Source organism: Muscardinus avellanarius (assembly GCF_963383645.1).
Source record: "Muscardinus avellanarius genome assembly, chromosome: 7".
NCBI classification, from domain to species: domain Eukaryota; kingdom Metazoa; phylum Chordata; class Mammalia; order Rodentia; family Gliridae; genus Muscardinus; species Muscardinus avellanarius.
In genome coordinates, this window is record NC_137793.1 from 83,277,797 (window position 1) to 83,300,415 (window position 22,619).

The window sequence follows — 22,619 nt, forward strand, 5'->3', positions numbered from 1 at the left end:
ATTTTACTTCTGAGCTACACCCCCAGCCCTTTTTATTTATTTTTTGTTTGGAAACAGGGTCTCACTAAGTTGCTAAGAGTCTCATTATGTTGCTGAGGCTGTCTTCAAACCTGCAATTCTCTTGTCTCAGCCTCCCAAGTACTGGGATTATAGGCATGTGCCACCACGCCTAGCATCCTCAGTTTTCTAATCTGTAAAATGGGCATGTAAATGACAGGTATCAGCTGGGCATGTTGGTGCATGCCTGTAATCTCAGTACTTGGGAGGCTGAGACAGGAGGATTGCAGGTTTTCAGTCAACCTCAGCAACTTAGTGAGACCCTATTTCAAAAATAAAATAAAATAAAATAGGGTTAGGAATGTAGCTCGGAAGTAGAATGCCCATGAGTTCAATTTCCACACAAAAATTAGATAAAAATAAAAAGGGCTGGGGGTATAACTCAGAACTAGAACACCATGGAATTCAAACCCCATTACCAAAAAAAAAAAAAAAAAACCAAAACAACAACAACAAAAAAACATCACCTATCACTTTAGGTTGATGTGGGCTCAAATGAGAGAATATGTGTGAAATAGCTTTGTGGTCTCTAGAGCAAAATAGCCATTGATCAATATTTTTTAATTTAGTTCAATCACTCAGGGATTTATTGAGTACCACATAGACTTAGGTGCAGATGATGCATATAAAATTCTGGAATATAGTGAAGCCTCTTCTGGTCTTTGAAATTTTCTGTCTTCACCTTCCAGGGTAGGCACCATCGGTCCCTTTCTTTCAGCTTCTAAGAGACTCTGAAATCTTTTCTAAGTACAACTGCAGCTTTGCCTCAGAAGATCCCAGCTACCTGAAATATAAGTATCTATTACAGTAACATCCTGCCCTAGCTCCCAGTAAGAAAAAAATGAGTTCCGCACAGAATTACAGAACAAGGTGGGGAAGGGCTACCCCCAGGCCAAGCCCTGACTCACCTCCTCGCTCTGCAGCCAGAAGTCTCAGACAAGACCACCCCTCCCCTGGCCCATCCTGACAGTATTCCCCAGCCAGCTGTGGAACCTGCAGGCATAAGCTCCTTCCCCTACCCCCTATTCATCTTGTGCAGCTGTCATGGCGCCTGGGAACACCCTAGGTGGTCAGGTTTTGGTACTGGGGACTGAGCCAGTACCAAACCTGGTCATTCTACCTCTGAGTTACTCCACCAACCCCCTTCTTTCTTTTTTCTTTCTTTCTTTCTTTCTTTCTTTTCTTTTTTTTTTTTTTTTTTGGTGGTACTGGGGTTCCTGGAAGCCCTTCTACCTCCGGGCTACACTACCAGACTTATTTTTACATTTTTATTTGGAAACAGGGTCTCCTAAGTCAGCACGCGCGGCTGGCTTCGAACCTGCGCAATCCTCCTGTCTCTGCCTCCCGAGCGCGGGGCTTGTTTGTTTTGTTTTAAAACAGGGTCTTCCTAGGTTGCTCAGAGTCTCATTAGTGCTAGTTGCTAAGGCCGTCCTTGAACCTTCGATCCTCCTGTCTCAGCCTCCCAAGTACGGATTACGTGCTCGGCTCTGGTGCTCAAGTTTTGTATGACAATTTATTATTTTTTTTATTTTTATTTATTTTTTTTTTTGCGGGTCTGGGGATGGAACCCAGAGGCATTCTAACTCCTAGCTACACCCCCTGCCCTATTTTTTTTTTTTATTCTTTATTTTGAAACCGGGTCTCACTGAGTTGCAGAGGGCCTCACTAAGTAGCTGAGGCTGTCCGCGAACCGCGATCCTCCAGGTCTCAGCCTCCCAAATGCTGGGATTATAAATGTGCGCCACCACGCCCAGCTATGTATGACAATTTTTTACATTATTTTTCTCTTCACTAGGGGAATTATAGCCTCTTTAACATCTGGAGAAAGAAACTGCCAATATCCAAGGTTTGGGTAGAAGGCAACTATCTGGCATCTGAAAGTGAGGGGTCTGCCCAGAGCTGCATCTGAAACTCTTCATCCATGCATCTGTTGCACCTGGATGTAGTGATATAGTAGGAAGAAGTGACAGGAGTCGGGAGAGCAACTCTCTTCTCTCCTCTTCTCTTCTTTTCTCTTCTCTCTTCTCTTCCCTTTCCTCCCCTCCCACCCTTCTCCTCCCCTCCCCTCCCCCCTTCTCCTCCCCTCCCCTTCTTCTTCTCCCCTCCTTCTCCTCCCCTCCCCCCTTTCCCTCCCCTCCCCTCCCCACTTCTCCTCCCCTCCCCTCCCCTCCTTTTTTCCCCTCCTTCTCCTCCCCTCCCCCTTCTCCTCCCCTCCCCCCTTCTCCTCCCCTCCCCTCCCCCTTCTCCTCCCCTCCCCTTCTCCCCTCCCCCTTCTCCTCCCCTCCCCACTTCTCCTCCCCTCCCCTCCTTTTTCTCCCCTTCTTCTCCTCCCCTCCCCATCTCCTCCCCTCCCCCCTTCTCCTCCCCTCCCCTCCCCCTTCTCCTCCCCTCCCCCCTTCTCCTCCCCTCCCCTCCCCCTTCTCCTCCCCTCCCCTTCTTCTCCTCCCCTCCCCTTCTTCCCCTCCCCTCCCCTCCTTCTCCTCCCCTCCCCTCCTTCTCCTCCCCTCCCCACTTCTCCTCCCCTCCCCTCCCCTCCTTTTTCTCCCCTTCTTCTCCTCCCCTCCCCCCTCTCCTCCCCTCCCCCTTCTCCTCCCCTCCCCTCCCCCTTCTCCTCCCCTCCCCTTCTCCTCCCCTCCCCTCCTTCTCCTCCCCTCCCCTCCTTCTCCTCCTCTCCCCCCTTCTCCTCCCCTCCCCTCCTTCTCCTCCCCTCCTTCTCCTCCCCTCCCCTCCTCCTCCCCTCCCCTCCCCTCCCTTCCTCTCCCTTCCCCTCCCCCCCTCTCCTTTCCTTTTCATACTGGGGATTGAACCCAGAGACATTCTACCTCTGAAATAGACCCCCAATCCTATTTTATTTTATTGAGTTGTACTGTATTGTATTTTAGAAACCGGGTCTCACTAAGTTGCAGAAGACCTTGAGAGATTGCTGAGGATGGCTACAAACCTTTGATCCTCCTACCTCGGCCTCCTAAGTATTAGGATTACAGGCATTACTATTTCCTGTTTCTTAGCACCTCTGGATCTCTGTGGATTTAGGTTGTAAAGCATGATCATATCAGTTTCTATTTGGTAAATTCACTTACCCTATACTTTCACCATTTAATCCCATTCACACCCAAAACAAACCTGGGAGACAGGAAGGTTAGGGAATTAAGACTGTATGAGTTTAGATGAGTGTTATCAAGTCACCCAGCAAGTGTGAAAAATGACATGGCATAGCTTTCTTATGTGACCATGAGAACATTTTAATATCACTCAAAAATAAACTACCCAACTTAAAAATTTACAGCTTGAGCATCCCTAAGCCCCAAATCCAAAATTTTAACTGCTCTAAAATTTGATTTTTTTTTTTTTTTTTTTTTTTTTGCAGTACAGGGGATTGAACCTAGGGGCATTTTACCTTCAAAGTATACCCCCAGCCCTATTTTCTATTCTTTATCTTGAAACAAAGTTTCACTAAGTTGTGGAGGGCCTCACTAAGTAGCTGAGGCTGTCCACAGACCCTCCCATCTTCTCCTCCTAAGTATTAGAATTACAGGCATGCACCACCACACCTGACTTCAAATTTAATGTGTGTGTGTGTGTGTGTGTGTGTGTGTGTGTGTGTGTGTGTTACTGGGGATTGAACCCAGGGGCATTCTACCTCTGAGTTACACCCCTTGATCTATTTTATTTTTGTTTTGAAACAGGGTCTCACTACGTTGATGAGAGTCTCACTACTTGCTGAGGCTTTTCTTGAGCCTGGAATCCTCCTTTCTCAGCCTCCCAAGTACTGGCTTATGAGTGTATGCCACCACGCCTAGCTTAAACCTGAAATGTTTTGAGAGCCAACGTGATGGAAGTAGGAAATTCCACACTTGACATCAGTCAAAACACAGCTAAAGATATCATGTAAAATACCTTCAGGCCATGTGAGTAGTGTATACATGAAACTTAAATGAATTTCACATTTAGACTTGGGTCCCAAGATTTTTCATTATATGTGTGGAAAGATTTCAAAATTTAAAAAAAAAAGCTGGGCGTGGTGGCGCACGCTTGTAATCCCAGTGCTTGGGAGGCTGAGACAGGAGGATGGCACGGGTTTCAAGCCAGCCTCAGCTGCTGAGTGAGGCTCTCAGCAACTTACTGAGACCCTGTTTCCAAATAAAGTATAAAATAGGTCTGGGAGAATAGCCCAGAGGTAGAAAGCCCCTGGGTTCTACCCCCAGTACCACAAAAAAAGAATTTAAAAAAATTTTTTTAAATTCCAAGTCCAAAGCACTTCTTACTTCAGGATTTCCAATAAAGGATCCCCAACCTCTATTACGCATGTACTTTGTTCAGCAGAGACAACCCCCCCCAAGCAATGTCTTGCCCTCTTGCTGGTGGGCAGGGCTGGGGGCTCAAAGTCACAGCACGGTCACAGAGTGATGGAATAGAAAGAAGCTTTGGCGTGGAGACACCCAATTAGAGAAAACAAAATAATACACCCTACACGTGGTAATGCAAACTAAATAGCAGCTGATATTTTTTCAGGAAGAAATGTCTCTCTTGTCTCCTACCTCTGGGTTCAGATGTCTCTTCATAGGAACTGCCTTTTCTGTGAAAGGCAGAGAGGGGAGAACAGAACTAGACTTCTCCCCTTCCTGTCCCATGGCTTCCTCTCAACAGTAAGGCTGTTGGTTTAAGGGACAGTGCAGTGTCTAAGAGCCTACACTCTTGGTCCAGAATCCCATCTCAGTTACATAGGAGCCTTAGGAAAATTTCTTTTTCTTTTTTTTTCTACCTCTGAGCTAAAGACCCCCCCTTCAAAAAAAAAAAAAATATATAGGATCTAAGTTGCAGAAGGCACTATGTTGCTGAGGCTGGTCATAAACTTGTGATCTTCCTGCCTCAGCCTCCCAAGTACTGGAATTACAGACGTGTGCCACCATACTCAGCTTTGGGCAAATTTCTCGATGTGTCTCAATTCTCTCACCTGTATGGTGGGCTTGCTCAATTTATCCTACCTCCTAGGGTAGCTGTGAATATTAAACCAAATAACACGTAAAGCACCTGGAAAGAACTCAGCATACAACATACACTGCGCATTCTTCTAACCTAGTCCACAGTGCTGGTCTCCCTTCTCAGCCATCCTGATCCAATTTGACTAGCTCACTCCCAGTTTCCAGAAGATGCCCAGCAAGCAGCTTTCTGTTCTCTCATTCTGTGACAGGAAGAAGGAGAAGACTGTATTGATTTCAGAAAGAAGAGAAGGAAAAGAACAAACATTTTTAAGCTTGTCACCATGCTGAGAAATTTGCATATATTGTTTGTTTAACCTTTATAGCAACTCTCTGTGTGAGGTACAGTTATCTCCAGTTTATGAATGAGGAACTGGAGGCTCAAAGAGTTTCAGCCCAGCCGGCTGCTCCACATCGCAGGGCCTCCCAATGAGAACTGAGGGCTCAGCTGAGTAGTGGAGGCTTTGCGCTACTCCCAGCCAAGTGCGTGGCAGCCATGACAGTCAAGTGGACAGGAAGGAGATGGACACTCTTGCTCTGCCGAATGGCAGAACAGGCTTTAATTGGGATAAAACCTGCAGAGGAGGCTCCTCAGGAAAGGGTGGAGCCCGTGTCCACTTACAGACTAGAAGTTTATACGGGTTGTTTAAAGGAAGATTCCATGGGTCAGGAGGGAGCAGTGGTCAGCCATTGCTAGGGAGGTTGTTAAGGGTTATTTGCCGGGATGTCAGAGCTGGGTTAAACAGGACAATGGGAAATTTCACAAAGCAGAGTAAAGCTGTAAGCAAGAGGCTTGTCAGGCACATCATAGGCAAGAAAATGGGGACGTTTTGGTAACCAGGGAGAAGGCAGTATTGAGAAAGACTTGAGAATTTCTGGTCAGCAGAGAGATCTGCAAAATGGCACATCCTTATAAGATGGAGTCACTTTCCTTTGAGACTCTAACACCTATGAGTAATTATAAACTCTTACGGTTGAAGAATGCTTGATAATATTTAAAGTGCTTCCATTTACATCATCCCGTTCTGTTCCCCCATAGTCTTCCATCCTGTAGCTCTAGTCCCTCAAGCTAGAAGCGTCAAGGACTATTCTTCCCATTTACAGAGGAGGGGTCGAGCCAGATCATCTTTTGCCCTAGTGATAGAGCTCTCTTTGTAGCCCATGGTAGAGCAGGACTCTGGACTCTCAGTTTTCTTCTATCCTTGAAGTTCCTTTCCATGCAACTACTCTCAGGCTCACTCTAGTTTGTGAGCAAGCCCTCTCTCTCCCCAGGGGAGATGGACTCCAGCAGTGCCTCTCCTAAAAGTAGGGAAAGGAGGCCATTTAATCCAGGCCAAAAAAATTCCCCTTCCCACGAAAAAAAAAAAAAAAAAAGAAATATACATATATATATTTTTTCTTTTTTTTCCTTAAACAGGGTCTCACTAAGTTTCGGAAGGCCTCACTAAGCAGCTGCAGCTGGCCAAGAACCTGCAATCTTTCCTGTATCACCCTCCCAAGTTCAGGGATTACAAGTGTGTGCCATCATGCCTGGCACTAATTTAGAAATCTGAGAATAATCTGAAACATTTCAGCTTCACCACTGAAAAAGTTACAAATTTCTAATTTAAGGACCAAAAAAAATACCTTTAAGCATGACCTATTAGCATAAATATAACCCAATAGAACATACCCCTCTGCTCATTCAAGGAGTGATAATAGGGAGTGATCTCAAAGTCCAATTTTTCCATGGGCCTTGTGATTAAGAATCTTTCTAGCCAGGCGTGATGGTGCACGCTTGTAATCCCCACACTTAGGAGGCAGAGACAGGAGGATCGCACAGGTTTGAAGCCAGCCGTGCTGGCTTAAGAGACCCTGTTTCCACATAAAAAGTATAAAATAAGTCTGGGAGTGTAGCCCGTGGGAGTGTAGCCCAGAGGCAGAAGGGCTTCCAGGAACCCCAGTACCACCACCACACACAAAAAAAGAATCTTTCTAACCCATAGATTTCCCACTTGCAACATGAAATCAATAGCATCTGCTTCCTGAGTTGCTATGCCAATGGATAGGGTACCAGCAAAGTATCTGGCACATAGTAGGTGACCAATAAGTGTTTTGTACTTTCTTTCTTCTTTCTTTCTTTCCTTAAGCAAACCCTTTAGCTCCAGCCACTTTGCAATGAGGGCCTTTCCTGAGACTTGAATTGCCTGGGAAAGCCTCTGGCTGAGAAAAAAGGGGTCTCTACTGATTCTCAAAGCACAGGATTTTTTAGTTGCTACTAAAGAAGCTTCACCAAATTGTAGGCAAGAAAGAGTTCCTGTTCTAGGGAGCATCTGTGTCCTCTCTTGTCCATTATCTCCCTCTGGGACTGGACTCTGTGCTTCCTTGCCAACATCACCCTCTACCAGGTTTGACCTTCCAGCTGTGCAGGCCTGAGGCTCTCACCCCTGACTTCAGACTGTGCAGAAGATAATGTCTATGTGGACATGTCCAGCCATCCAAACATGTCACAAATGAGAGGAAGGCCGGGCTAGAATTTGGACCCCCTACCTTGGTAAGCCTGGCATCTGACTCTGTAATATAGGACACATCTCTTTACTAATTTGCAGGAGGGAATGCATCCCCTAGCTCAGCCCATGGGAAGACCCACTCCAATCTCACAAAATATTAGGAAGGTTTCTTCTCTAGAGGAAAGAACAGGAAAGAGAACCAAGGATAAGTTCTGCTGGCTGGGGCTCTTAAAAGCATGTGGCATTTTGATTCCCACTGGTGACCGCAACTAGGACCAACACATATGGCAAGTGGTAGGGTTCCCAGGACTTCGCAGCCAGCCCACCTACCTGCTGCAGAAAAGACATGCTTCATAGCTGTGCCTGCCTGGGAGCTTCTCATCTGTTCCCCCAGTCAGCAGCCCTTGTGCACATTCAAATCAGGTGGACTCTGGCATTTGGCTAAGCCCCACTCCAAGCGTTTATCTTTGGCCAGGTGAGATAGGTCTGGGGCAATTCACTGAATTAAAAAGGGCCTCAAGTTGCCACCTGACATCCATATCTGCCCCCACCCCTCCCCATACTCTTCCAAAGAACTAGAGAAACAGAATGCCTTTATCTCCACAAGGAAATAAAAAGGTTCCTTGCAGGGAAATTCCCCTATGGAAAAGAAATAACAAGACAAACAACTCTATTGCCTTTGGCTCAAGCTGGTGAAGGAAGTCTCTGGGAACAGGAGCCGGGGCCAAAGCAGTGAGGAAAGATAATGCTCCAGCTCTGTCTTGCTGCAACTCTCTTATCTTTATGGGAGCTCATTACTGCCCATGGCTTATTATCCCTGTTGTTTTCTCCTCTTAATATTCTTGGTCATATTCATTCTGAAGTTTAGAGTCTGTTACAGTTAGCTAGGATGTAGGAACTCTCTGCTCTCCTCTCCTCTCCTCTAGGCTGTAGTTTGGGTTCTGAAGGTAGCTGCTGTCGGCCAGGGCCAGGGCCTCAACCTTCCCCATCCCTGGGCTCTGTTCCTAGTGATGACAAAATTCATCCAAGGTGCCGTAGAGTCTCCTCTTTGTCTGCCAGGTCTCACCAGGAAGGATTAAAAGGACTATGATATCTACATTCTTAATCTTCACCCTACAACCAAGTCACTGGGAAATCTTAGGCATCACTCAGCATCTCAAAGTCTTGGTTTTCGTATCCATTTAGTGGTTGTGATTATATATTTGTTGTTTCAAGGAAAGTTATAAAGCTCAAATGAATAGTATCAAAGATGGCACTTTGTGTTTTTTGTTGTTGTTGTTATTTTGTTTGGTTTCTTGTTTTTGTTTTTGTTTTGTTTTGTGTTTTTTTGGTGGTACTGGGATTCCTGGAAGCCCTTCTACCTCCGGGCTACACTTCCAGACCTATTTTATTTTTGGAAACAGGGTCTCTTAAGCCAGCGTGGCTGGCTTCGAACCTGTGCGATCCTCCTGTCTCTGCCTCCCAAGCGCGGGGATTACAAGCGTGCGCCACCACGCCTGGCGCCAAAGATGGTACTTTGATCAGCAATGGCTCTACAAACATCAAGAATATACACTTTGGGGTGTGGTACACCGCAGTAGAGAGGTCAAAAGCATGGACTTTTTACCTGGAGAGTGGAGGAGCCATCCGTCCGTCCATCCATCCATCTGTCCATCCGTCCGTCCATCCATCCATCCATCCATCCATTCATTCATCAGTAGAATTTATTTCAGTTGCTGGAGACAGAAAACTAAAAAGGTGTTACAGAAACTGTGAGGTCCGCTAGTCTTAGAAGACAGAAACACTTCATCTTCTTGTGCTTCTTGTTTTTCAGCATCTCATAGAGGAAGCCAGCCAGCCTGAGTGGCAGCGCGCTCGGAAGCCACCAGCGATGGCACTCCTCTGGTTCACCTGCCTGCTGGCTATCGTCCCAGGTGTGTCTGCTAGGTCCCATCTCCCCAGGGCTCTACTCCCTTCATCCTACTGGCACAGAGGATCCAGTTCCCTGAGGACACTGAAATCACACTCCTCCCCAGGGATGCCCCTCTCAAAATGTGTACTCCCTCGAGAAGGAGGCAGTGCTGAGGGTCACTGGGATCAGCAAGCACTGGAAGTCTGGGGTCTAGTGAAGTGTCTTCTCTGGGGTCAAAAGACTTTGGCCTCAAATCAAGAATCTTTCTGAGTTACTACAGGAGTTGGAGGAAACCAATTATCTTTCCTGGCTCTTAATATGTTTATCTAGAAAAAAAGAAAAGAAAATCAGCCAGGTGTTGTGGTATGAACATGTAATCCCTGGGTTTACGAGGTTGAGATAGGAGAATTACAAATTTGAGGCCAGCCTCAGCAATTTAGTGAGACTCTGTTTCAAAAATAATAAAATAAAATAAAAAGAGCTGGAGGTATAGCTGAGAGGTAGAATGCCCTGCGTTCAATCCCCAGTACCACAAAAATAAACAAATAAAGAAAGAAAAATAATCCTAGCTGGGTGTGGTGGCTCATGCTTGTAATCCCAGTATATTTGAGAGACAGAGACAGAAGGGCCGTAGGTTCACCACCAGCCTCAACTACTTAGTGAGGCCCTGTTTTAAAGTAAAGAATAGAAAAAAAAAATAGGGCTGGGGTGTAGCTCAGAGGACCTGGGTTCAATCCCCAGTACCACACAAAAAAGGGGAAAATAATCTAAAGTGTCTTTAAAAATACATGGAAATAACTGAATGTGGTACCTCATGCTTCTAATCCCAGCATTTGGGAGGCGGAGACCAGAGGATCACAGTTCACGGACAACCTCAGCTATTTAGTGAGGCCCTCCACAACTTCGTGAGACCCTGTTTTGAAGTAAAGAATAAAAAATAGGACACGGGGTGTAGCTCAGAGGTTGAATTCCCCTGAGTTCCATCCCAGAACTGAAAAAAAAAACAAACATGGAAATAACAGATAGCAAATCAAAAGTATAGCCCCCTACAAAAGTGATGTTCAAAAACAAAAAACAACATAAAAATAAAAATAAAAAACAACAAATAGGATAGCATAAGTTTGTCATCTACTGTCCTTAAAAAAGATTATCACTGCCGGGCGTTGTAGTGCACGCTTATAATCCCCGCACTTCAGAGGCGGAGACAGGAGGATCACGCAGGCTCAAAGCCAGCCTCGCTGGCTTAAGAGACCTTGTTTCCAAATTAAAAAAAAAAAATAGGTCTGGGAGTGTAGCTCAGAGGTAGAAGGGTTCCATCCCCAGTACCACACACACACACACACACACACACACACACACACACACACACACAATATATATATATATATATATATATATATATCACTAAATGAATTACAAATAGAATTTAACAATGACTAGATAATCATTTTACCCAATACAGCAATTATCAATCTGTAGCATTTGCAAATAATCCACAGAGGGCACATATATTAAATAGAAAATTGCATCTCTTTGCTGGGAGGGCTGTCTGGATCCCTTCAGCAGGCTGTATCCTCACCTCCCACAACCCGCCCAGGCCTAGCATCTCAAAGCCTTTGTCTTCGGTCCCCACAGTGGTCTCCATGAAAAGTCCCATCTTTGGTCCAGACGAGGTGAGCACTGTGGAAGGCAATTCAGTGTCCATCAAGTGCTACTACCCAGCCACCTCTGTCAACCGGCACACGCGGAAGTACTGGTGCCGGCAGGGAGCCAGCGGCAGCTGCACAACCCTTGTCTCCTCGGAGGGCTACATCTCCAAGGACTATGCAGGCAGAGCCAACCTCACCAACTTCCCGGAGGAGGGCGCGTTTGTGGTGAATATTGCCCAACTCAGCTCGGATGACTCTGGACAGTACAAGTGTGGTCTGGGCATCAATAGCCGGGGCCTGTCCTTTGATGTGAGCCTGGAGGTCAGCCAGGGTAAGTAAGGATTGGGTTCTTTGGGCTTCTAGGGGAAGTAAGAGGATGCCAAGGGAGGGCTGAGAGAAAAACTTAACACAAAGGGGGTCCTGGCCAGGAGTCATAACACACCGAGGCAGAGACTCTTCCAGTCTATAGCACTTCAGGACTTTGCTGACAGCCTGGCAACTTCTCTCATATTTTTTGAAAGTAGAACTGAGGTAGGATAGAAAACATAAAGAGAGGTAGAAAAGAGGCATGAGGGCCAAAACAAGAGTGGCCATGATTAAAAGTCCAGATTCAAAGTTCACCTTCACATACTCTGATCACAAACAGCACAATTTAATCGGTTATTAGACCTCTCCTCGGGTCATCTGAACACTTCAGCTGCGTGTCATACCTTTGATCAAACCCTCAATGTTACATCAATGTAGTTCTGATTTTTTATGTTTGCGAAACAAAACAAAATACATGGATGGGAAAATAATTAGATATATTTTAATCAAGAACAAAGAAGCAAACAGTGCCTAATAGGTAATCATAATTAACTCTTCCAGTGTCCAACACAAAGGAAAACTAAAAACATCCTCTTAGATTATGTCCCTATACTACACATTTACACATGCTAAGATGTCTAGTTAAGATGTAGCTAGCATGTTCTACCATGTCCATGTTCTATCCTGTCCCTCTTTCTTTACTTCTCTCAGTAAAATAATTCTGTGTCTCTGGCCATCCTTAAATTCCTTTCTGTGACTGATGTCAAAAACCCTCACGGGCTGAGTCAAGGTCCACCCCCTTTTTAGGGCTCCTCAGGACCCTTGACCTAGTGACAGGACAGAAGGTCTATAAACCCAAGAAATATAAAAAACAGAAAAGACATACAGAGATCCTTAAATTCCTGCTATTAATGCACCCTTTAAATCAAGGTGTTGGTCCACCAGAAGGTTTCTTGTAATATGAATGTTCTTAGCCAGACATGGTAGCCCATGCCTGTAATCCTAGTACTTGGGAGGCCGAGACAGGAGAATTGCAGGTTCAAAGCCAGCCTCAACAACTTAGTGAGGTCCCGCAACAACTTAATGAAGTTCCTCAGCAACTTAGTGAGATTTTTGTTTCAAAATAAAATAGAGCTGAGGAGGTATAGCTCAGAGGTCTAACACCCCTGGGTTCAACCTACAGTACCAAAAAGAAAGAGAGAGAGAGAGAGAGAGAGAGAGAGAGAGAGAGAGAGAGAGAGAGAAGAAAAGAAAGGAAGAAAAAAGAAGGGAAGAAAGAAAATGAGTATTTGTTTACCTGAAATTCATTAGTCTATCAGAACTATTAGCTTAAGTTAAAGACTAAGCTAATGATAGAAGACTTAGAAACCCAAACAGGTTTGACTCCTCCTTGGCTCCTCAGTTTTAGCATTTGTTCTTCCCAGACATGGGGAAGGACCCCTTGTGAATGAGGATCTTATGACATGCAAGGGCGGGATAGAGAATTTCTTTATGGCCATCTCTTACACAGAAAGGGGAGGGAAAGGATAGAGTAATCTCTTCAGGTTTTATAGATAACTCTTGAATAAAGAGGTCCTACTTTCTATGACCTAATTTGGAGAAGAAAAATTCTAGTTTCTATGGCTTGCCTTTGAGGAAAATGAGGAATGAGAGACAAGAGGGCAGGAGAAGGTCAGAGAGAAACTTTGCCTCTGAGGCCTTTGCTTTTGGGTATCATTTTCTGAGCCCCAACAGCATTTCTCAGCAGAGTAGATTATACCAGGCTTTTGGCCCACCAGACCCTCGCTGGGAACAGCAAAGAGCTCCATATTGCAAGAAAGTGAGCTCACAACTTGCTCCCTGACCTTCATCCTGCAGGTTCTGGACTCCTAAATGACACTCATGTCTACACAGTAGACATGGGCAGTACAGTGTCCATTACCTGCCCTTTCAAATCTGGAAATGCTCATAAAAAGAAGTCCTTGTGCAAGAAGACAGGCCAGTACTGCTCACTAGTCATTGACTCCAATAAGTATGTGAACCCCAGCTTCCAAGGCAGAATAAGTCTCGTCATTTACGGTACCAGCCAACTAATGTTCAGCGTTGTCATCAATCACCTGAGGCCCAGTGATGCTGGGATGTACCTCTGCCAGGCCGGGGAAGATTCTGATGGTGACAAGAAGGATATTGACCTCAAGGTACTAGAACCTGAACCTGAGCTGGTTTATGGAGAACTGAGGGGCTCAGTGACCTTTGACTGTGCCCTGGGCTCTGAGGTGGCAAGCACGCCCAAATTCCTGTGCCGGGAGAGCAAAGCGGAAACCTGTGATGTGCTCATCAACACCCTTGGGGAGAGGGACCCGGCCTTGGAGGGCAGGATTCTGCTCACTCCCAAGAACAATGGCCACATCAGTGTGTCGATCACCGGCCTGCGGAAGGAGGATGCAGGGCGCTACCTGTGCGGAGCCAACTCTGATGGTGTGTGGGAGGAAGGCACACCCATCCAGGCTTGGCAACTCTTCGTCAACGAAGGTGAGATCCCAGAGGACGGGAGGGAGGGTGGAGCAGTGTGGCGGGTGAGAAGCTAGCTTGGCTTCCTGAGTCCATTCACCAATATCCATCCATCAGCCAACCTCAGTAACCACTCACTGAAGAGACCTGAACTGGATGCTCTGTGGGCAGCAGTAGAGGAGAGCAAGAAAATGCAGTGGCCTCTGCCTTGTGCTAGCTCCTAGCTATTCTCCTGTTATCACAGGCTATTTGGTGGCTACCTTTGGGTAACAGGAATAATGAGAGCAAAGCTAATGGTCTAGGCAATAAAGACTGCCTGGGTTTCAGTATGGTGGGCCCTATTCTTTCCTATTCCATGGTAGGCCCTGTTCCCTCCCCATGCTCCATCCCTTTCACATACTTCATCCCACACCTTCACATGGAGAAGGATTGGCATACCTTGGTCTCAAAACTTCCCAAGAAGGCCATCCTCTCCAGCCTCTAAAGTTTCTATTCCTGCATTTCTTAGGATTATTTGTTATTCAGTACAATCTGGTCCATTCAGTTACACATGATAAAACAAATCCCTGTTCTACCGGGCATGGTGGCACACACTTGTAATCCCCGCACTTGGGAGGTTGAGACAGGAGGATCACACAGGTTCGAAACCAGCCTCAGCTACTTAGTGAGGCTCTCAGCAACTTAGTGAGATCCTGTTTCCAAATAAAATTTAAAATAGGTCTGGGAGTATAGCCCAGAGGTAGAAAGCCTCTGGGTTCCACCCCCAGTACCAATCAATCAATCAATCAATCCCTGTTCCTTCTCACCCTAGGCACTCTGCATGACGCTGTCCTCATGAGAAACAGCACATAGCATTTGTAGTTCCTGTCTCTGTAGTCTCTGTCGCTGTGACTTTAAGAGACTTGTATTCCCTACATATACTTTTATTTCTAGCTCTTGGTCCTCACCACATTCTTCCACATCTTTAGTCACTCAGGTTTCTCTCTGGACCTCAGTGTCACCTGTTTAGAGAATGGATGACCTTCTCTTTATTATGCCTCTCAGGGTCCTTGACTATTAAAATTATCTGTGCTACATAGTTTAATATATATATTTGTGTGTGTGTGTGTGTGTGTGTGTGTGTGTGTGTGTGTGTGTGGTTCTAGGGATTGAACCCAGGGAAATTCTACCTCTGAGCTACACTTCCAGCCCCTTCCTTTTTATTTGTTTTTATTTTGAAACAGGATCTTACTAGGTCACTGGGGGTCTCCCTAAGTTGCTCAGTCTCAAGCCAGCAATCCTGCTATCTCAGCCTCCCAAGTACTGGTATTATAGGCATGCACCACCATGGTTACCTCATGGTTTACATTTTAAATTATATCCATGCTAAATATATTTGTTAATTTAGATATTATCCATTGGGCCATTTTGTAAGATTAGCTAAGAAACAGAGGAAAAACTTATGCAGTTGGGGATGGTAAGAAATCAAAAAAGAAAGATTAATTATTTTTTAACATCTTCTATTCTCTGCTAAAATAAGCTAGTAGACATCCAGCCTGGTGGTGAAGGGCACCGGAGTCTGGTCCTGGGGATTGCAGCTGTAGGCTCTGTGACATGAGGAAAGTCTTTTTCGTTTTCTAAGGAGGGAGAGGTGACTTGTCCAAGCTTCACTCTTCACCGTGGTGGAGACCGTGGGGAGAGGCCTGCTCAGATGTGCAAAGCTGTTCCTGTGTGACTGTCTCCTCATACATCTCTGCTGTGCTTCCAGAGACCCTGATGCCCCCTACCCCCACTGTGGTTAGAGGTGTGGTAGGAGGCTCTGTGGCCGTGCTCTGCCCCTACGACCGGAAGGAGAGCAACAGCATCAAGTACTGGTGTCGCTGGAAGGGGTCTCAGAACGGCCAGTGTCCACTGCTGGTGGAGAGCGGGGGACAGGTCCAGGAAGAGTATGAGGGCAGGCTGCTGCTGCACGAAGAGCCAGGCAATGGCACCTATACTGTCATACTCAACCAGCTCACCGCACAGGATGCCGGCTTCTACTGGTGTCTCACCAGTGGCAATACACGCTGGAGGACCACGGTAGAGCTCAAGGTTGTTGAAGGTAACAGTTAACTTGGGGTGAAGGGGAAGGGAAAAATCTTCAAGCCTGCTCTGTTCAGCAGCAATCCAATCCCCCAGCCACTCTTCCCTCATCTGGCCTACATGCTGATGTATGGATGGGGATAGTCCTCAGGAAACAGCCTACCTGTCCCAAGGTCACAGAGCCGTACCTGTGGCAAGCATCCCCATGCTCTGTCCCTATGTGGACTGCATGTAGCACCTCTTAATATCAGGATCATTGGCCTCTTTTGCACTAGGCAGGTGTCACCTAAAGTACACTATTGAGGGTGGTTCTTATATCAAATCTAGAAGAAAAGAAACAGTAAGGAGCAAATTAAAATCAATGAGCAAAGTTCTATCTTCTAGGATGGACTCTGGACTGATCCCAGTGGGCATCGATAATAATTATTACATTAGCATCGCCATCTGTTCCTATGTGTTCAGCATAATGTATTTATTTACAATGCTATCCAAAGAGGAAACGTGGACACAGGTTGCCACCGTAGTCACTTCTCTGCCGCGTCTCCAAGTGCCAACATCTGTGCTTATTTCTACCTCCTTTCTTGCTCCAGGAAACTCGAGCCTCAAGGTACCAGAGAGAGTGACAGCTGTGCTGGGAGGGACCCTCAAGCTCCCATGCCACTTCCCTTGCAAATTCTACTCCTATGAGAAATACTGGTGCAAGTGGAGCAATAGGGGCTGCCAGACCTTGCCCAGCCAAGACGAAGGCCCCAGCCAGGCCTTTGTGAACTGCGACCAGAACAGCCGGCTCATCTCCATGACCCTGAGCCCAGTCACCAAGAACCATGAGGGATGGTACTGGTGTGGGGTGAAGCAAGGCCACCGCTATGGAGAGACTGCAGCCGTCTATGTGGCAGTAGAGGAGACGGCAGGGGGTGAGTTTACGAGGGCAGGACTTGCACACTATGGAACCCCAAGGGAGGATTTCTCGAAGGCCCTTTCCTAACAACTTCTCAGCCAGAGGTGGCCCCTAGGTTTGGCTATAACAGGCTGGAATGAGAGGGCAGCAACATAGTTGGGAGTCCTCCAAAAAGGCCATCCCTAATAAACGTAAAAAGTAAGTAGAAATAGTGGGTTTGCTATTGAACTTCAGTATCTAGCAATCTTCTACATGCAGAAATCTTTTATATGTGGGCATTTGAGTTGCTATCATATGCCTCCCACCCTCTGCCAAAAGAGGACCAGATACCTTCATTTCCAAGATCCAACCAAATAAAAAAATTTAAGGCACAGAGCCAAGGGAGAAGCTCAGTGGTAGAGCATGTGCATGGCATACAGAAGGCTCTGGGTTCAATTCTCAGTACCATAGAATATTAAGGCAAACTCCTCTAGTAGGCTTGCATTTCTAGCCTCTTCTGAGATGCCATAGTCCTGATGAGGGTATTTTTAGTTTCCCTACAAATCCCATTTTGTCTGGGTCCAGCCAGTCTGGTTCAGTTAGGGTCCCCTTGCCAAGCTGCCACCAGGAGGCAATACTGTCACACTCGACCCAGCAATCAAGAAGCTTCCAGGCTTCTTGATCTCAAAAGACTTCCCAGCATCCAAGTGTTGAGTCAGCCCTATTCACAACTGAATCTATGACATGGAGTCTTAAAGATGGAAATGATTTGGTAGCAATGGACAGAGACCATCTGTGATAAACTAGAGAAGGCCATTCCTTCTCTGTTGCTAATGTCATCCCAGATTCCACCCCAGCAGCCCTGAGCTCTAACTCTGACCCTGGGATCCCTGAAGAAGCCTCACTGCTCAGACTTTCTAACCTCCAGGAGTAAGAACACAGCGAAAACCCATAACCCAGCCCTTGCTCTGTTCTGCTCCAGAGTCCCGCGATGCCCGCCCGGCACAGGCAAATCCTGCTCCCGAGGAGAAGGTGGAGGAACCCAGCGTCAGGCAGATTGAGAACAAAATCCTTCAGGAACCCAGGCTTTTGGCAGAGGAAACAGTGGTGAAGGAAGACAAAGTCCAGGAGAAGGGAGCATCCGCAGATACCGGCAGGTGAGGAAACACTGAGGCTCCCCACTCGGAGAACACCCCAGAGCTGAGGGTCTGAGGCTGAGCCACCAGGTCCCAGGAGCACAGGAAGAGTGGGGAGAGCCCCACCGACTCTGCTTGTGCATGGGGGGTGGGGTCCCCGGTGCCCTCAGCCCTTCTCACATGGCTGGGGTGGTGTCTACATTTTGGTTCAAGCTTCTAGGCTGGGGAAGCAGAGAAAGCCCCATCCTTGCCTTGCTGAGCCTGGGAAGGCTTCTGGGGAGTACAGAGCTAGACAGCTGTGTCAGGAGGGCAGAGGGGACACATGAGAAGGAGCACTAGCTGGGCCCAGCCTGCCAGCACATCCTGGGGCTTCGAGTCTCACTTCTGGGAAGGACTGACTTGAACCTTCTTTCAGCCCTGATGGACAAGGCAGGAGCTCCAGCGTGCTGCTGTCCACCCTAGTGCCCCTGGGCCTGGTGCTGACGGCGGGCGCCGTGGCTGTGTGGGTGGCCAGAGTCCGGCACCGGAAGAACGTGGGTGAGTCGAGAGGACACTCCTACCTCCACCCCGGCCTCACGCTCTCAGGCTTGGCTCAGCCACCCTCCCGCCCATGGACGCACACAAAAGATTGTGGGAAAGCAAGTGGGGAAATGAGCCCGTACACCCTCAAAATTTAATTAAGTTCTGTGCTCTGGAAGGCCATCATCCATTTGATTATTCAGAGTCTGAGTTCAGAGGCAGAGTTGTCAGGATGTGGGAGCCCTGGGCTTCCACCTGTTGTGACTACCAGTTGGCTGTGTGACCTTGGCACATACCACTGAATGCCTCAGTCTCCTCATGGCTCTAGACAGGATGATCACGGCGGCCACCTCACAGGGCTAAAGTGAGGGCAAAGTGAGGTGCTGCGCACTGATCGTGCAATCCTGCTTATGCAGGAAGAGGGACCCAGATCATTTTTCCATCCCGCTTTGGGTTGGAGGTACAGGTGAGCAGCCACAGGCCCCAGCCCCTGGCTGTCCCTTGGGCTACAGCAGATCCACCCAGAGAGGGGTAGCTGCCCAACACCATCCCTACACCAACTCCTATTTCTTCTGGACAGACCGGGTTTCAATTAGAAGCTACAAGACAGACATGAGCATGTCAGATTTCGTGAACTCCGGGGATTTCGGTGGCAATGACAACATGGGAGCCTCTCCAGTCACTCAGGAGACAATTCTGGAAGGAAAAGTTGGTAGGTCACCAGAGAATACTTGACTCCCGGGCAACAAGAATTAGTCCCAACCCCGAGTCAAGGGCAGAAATAGCGGCAAATGAGAGCTAATGACTTCTCTCTATATCCAGAGGTTGCAATCACCAACGAGAACACCGGAGACGCCGAAGAACTCAAGAAGGCAAAAAGGGTAAGGGGGGAGGGAGAAGGAGTTCCTGCTGTGTGATAAGAAGGTGCAGCATGAAGGGCTACAGTTAGGTTTCAGAACAACGACACCTCTGTATGAGAGCTGACCCCAGGATAGGGAAGATGTGTAAACAGTATGAAGACTTTCTGAAGGAGAGACATCCGTGTCTTCCTGGTTGGGAGTGTTGATGTGCATGAAGCAGAGGAAGGTTGGGAGCTATAAAACTTCAGGAGGAAGGGAGACCAGACATGAGGCAAGGAAGGCAAGTATGTGAAAGACATGGTCAAAGCTGGGTGTGGTGGCGCATCCCAGTTCTTGGGAGGCTGAGACAGGAGGATCACAGGTTTGCAGCCAGCCTCAGCAACTTGGCAAGCTCACTGCAAATTAGTGAGACTCTGTTTCCAAATTTAAAAAATAAAATAGGGATGGAGGTAGAGCTCAGAGTAGATTGACCCTGAGCTCCATCCTCAGTACAACACACACACAAAAGAAATTGTTAAGAAGGTCTGGGAAGTCTCTTGGGGGTAGAATGCTCCTGGGTTCAATCTCCAGTGCCCTGTTTGCAGTACAGGTGGGAAGACCACATGCCAAACATTCAGGTTGAGTGATGCTTTTCCAGGACTGTGGGAACCCTGGACTTCCCACGATCCACCCATTTAACTTGAGGGTTGCTCAAGACCCACCCTTTCAGAAAACTTTACAGTGACTTGGAGACTTGGAGGTCTGGCCAACCCCCAAGTAAGTGCTTCAGTGTGAAGGAGCCCCATCAAAGGCGGCTCCTGCCTTGGGGTTATATCACCCTTCCCTCGTGGCTCCCCAGCCTCCCTAGAAGATATCACCTGGCCTCTAGTCCTGAGGCATGGATGCTGTTTATGATACCTACCATTTTAGTTTTTTTTGTTTTGTTTGTTTTTTTTTTTTCAGTACTGGGGATGGAACCCAGGGGCATTCTACCTCCAAGCTATACCCCCAGCCCTAGTTTTTATTCTTTATTTTGAAACAGGGTCTCACTAAGTTGTGGAGCACCTCACTAAGTAGCTGAGGCTGATTGCGAACCTTTGATCCTCCTGTCTCAGCTTCCCAAGTACTGGGATTACAAGCATGTGCCACCATGCCTGGCTCATACCTACCTTCTCAATATCAGCAGAGAGCTTGGCATTCAACAGAGTTAGGGGATGAAGCTAGTCCTAGAGACAGCCTTCCCTGAAGCCTGAGGGTGCTGAAAAGCTACCTCTCTGGGCTGGTAGAGAAAGGAAACCACAAGCCACCTTGGTCGATGCCAGCCCAGGCCACCTTGCCCGTGGACTGTGTGGCCACAGCTTCCGGGGACAGGCCCAGGCAACAGAGGTGGTTCCACCCCACATGTTGGAAGGAGGTAGTGAGACAAAGGGAAGTATTTTTAGAGACTGCAACTTTCCATTTTACAAAATTAGTCCCTCCTGGTGAGCACAGGGCGGGCCTGAGAACAGGGGGTCATGCAAGCATGTGTTCCTTGGGCCAGGATGATGAATCCAGGGTATTGAGTGCATCTCTCCCCTCCTGATCCCCCTCCACTGACGCCTCTCTGTTGCCCCCTTAGTCATCCAAAGAGGAAGCCGACATGGCCTACTCAGCCTTCCTGCTCCAGTCCAGCAACATAGCTGCCCAGGCCCAGGACGGTCCCAAGGAAGCCTAGGCAGCGCCAGCCACTGCTCCTTCGCCTGCGACAATCACCTTCAGAATCACGTTGATCCTCTGCCTGTACTCACCCCACACACCTAGCCTTCACCTGTCTGTCCTCAGAAGTGTGCTGACCCCCTTCTTAATGACACTGAAGCCTGTCTGATCTGTCCCTACTAGAGGTAGGGGGCACAAGGAGTTCTTGCCTTTATCTACTTCCATTGAGAAAACCTAAGGTATAGGGGGCTCCAGGTCTTAGGAAGGTCTCTCTAAAAGAACCAGGAACGAGGACAAGAGCTCATTTCAGAAAGGAGTCATTTGGAGCCTCTCTGCATCCATATGAAGGGTTTTCAGTGGGGTTCCCCCCTGCTTTATCTCTCCCTCCCTTCTTTCCTCTCTTCTTTCCTTCATTCAGAAGGCATGTTTTAATACTTACTAGAATCCAGGCCCCCTAAACCCAGCTCACAGCCATTTCGTCAACATCACTGGAGCCCAGGTTCCTTTCAGTGTGTGTCCACTCACTAAGACCTGTCATTCTCAGCAAGTCCACTCAGCCTTGCCCTTGGTAGGTGACATCATCAAATATCTGGAGTCCCACGGCAAGCATGCACGTCATCCCAAACACACACACTTACCATTTCTCAAGTAAGAATAGTGAAGTCCTGAGAGGAGAGGAGTTTTCCTCCAGGGCCTCTAGTGAAATAAACTAGTACTGACCAGAGTTGATATCTCCTGCCCAGGATCTTAGAGCCTGGCACCCCTCCCCCCATTGAAGGCAGTTTTAGAACTAGGAGGAGAAGGAGAAAGAGAAAAGTGTAAATGGAGACTGATATTTCCCAAGCACCACTGTAAGAAATACAACCCTTTCCTCCCAGTCGCTCACCTGAACCTCTAATAACTGGCAAACGCAACCCCTTGTATTTGAAGTGTTCCAAGTGGAAAGGAAGGGAAGAGGTGTTTAAAAGTGCCAGGGAGGGACCAATCTCCCAAGAGCGAAAACTGAACATCTGTTTTCCTTTGAGATCTGTATTTCAACCAGTCTACAAGCTGTCACTTGCTAACAAATTAGAGTTGTGACTTAATTAATAAAGAATGTGATTGCCACCAAGGATGCTGGGTCTCCATTTGTTCCCCATATTTATGCTTTCCCAGATAACCCTTTCAGAGCCTTGTGCTTGGGTTGTACTTTTAGGTACCCTAAGACATGTGTCTAAATCAACAGGGTCCCCTACCTCCAAGGCTGGGCTAAATAGTGCTGGAAAGTGAGGCCAAGACTACCTTCAATAAATAATTGTCTTGAGGATTGAGGATGCACAATACTCTGGGTTCAATTCACAATACTATAAAAACTGTGTGTACTCCTAGAGTCAACTAAAGTGACTAAAGCCTGTCTGATCTGTCCCTGCTAGGGGATTCTATGAGCAGATTCTATAGGCAGATTCTATGAACCTGGAGGCTTATAGAATAAACTAAAAGCAAGTAAAACCAGTGTTATAAACAAAAAGCAGCTTTGCAGGTGGGCATCCACACAGAGCAGTTCTAAGACATGGAAGACAGAGGCCAATGGCCCCAATTGGCTATGAAGCTAAAGCATAGCCAACCAGCTATGTAAGCCAAGGAGAGCAAGA

At 47.3% G+C, this 22,619-nt stretch overlaps 1 protein-coding gene across 1 annotated transcript; it reads left to right on the forward strand.

The window, feature by feature from the left end:
• Positions 1-11,059: 11,059 nt before the first annotated feature.
• PIGR (polymeric immunoglobulin receptor) lies at positions 11,060-21,007 on the forward strand (the record flags this gene model as incomplete). Its single annotated transcript, XM_080698723.1, has 9 exons — positions 11,060-11,396; positions 13,229-13,882; positions 15,609-15,941; positions 16,513-16,836; positions 17,782-17,956; positions 18,351-18,472; positions 19,035-19,166; positions 19,277-19,335; positions 20,912-21,007. 9 exons carry the CDS (start codon positions 11,060-11,062, stop codon positions 21,005-21,007), a joined length of 2,232 nt encoding a protein of 743 aa, XP_080554849.1.
• Positions 21,008-22,619: the final 1,612 nt, after the last annotated feature.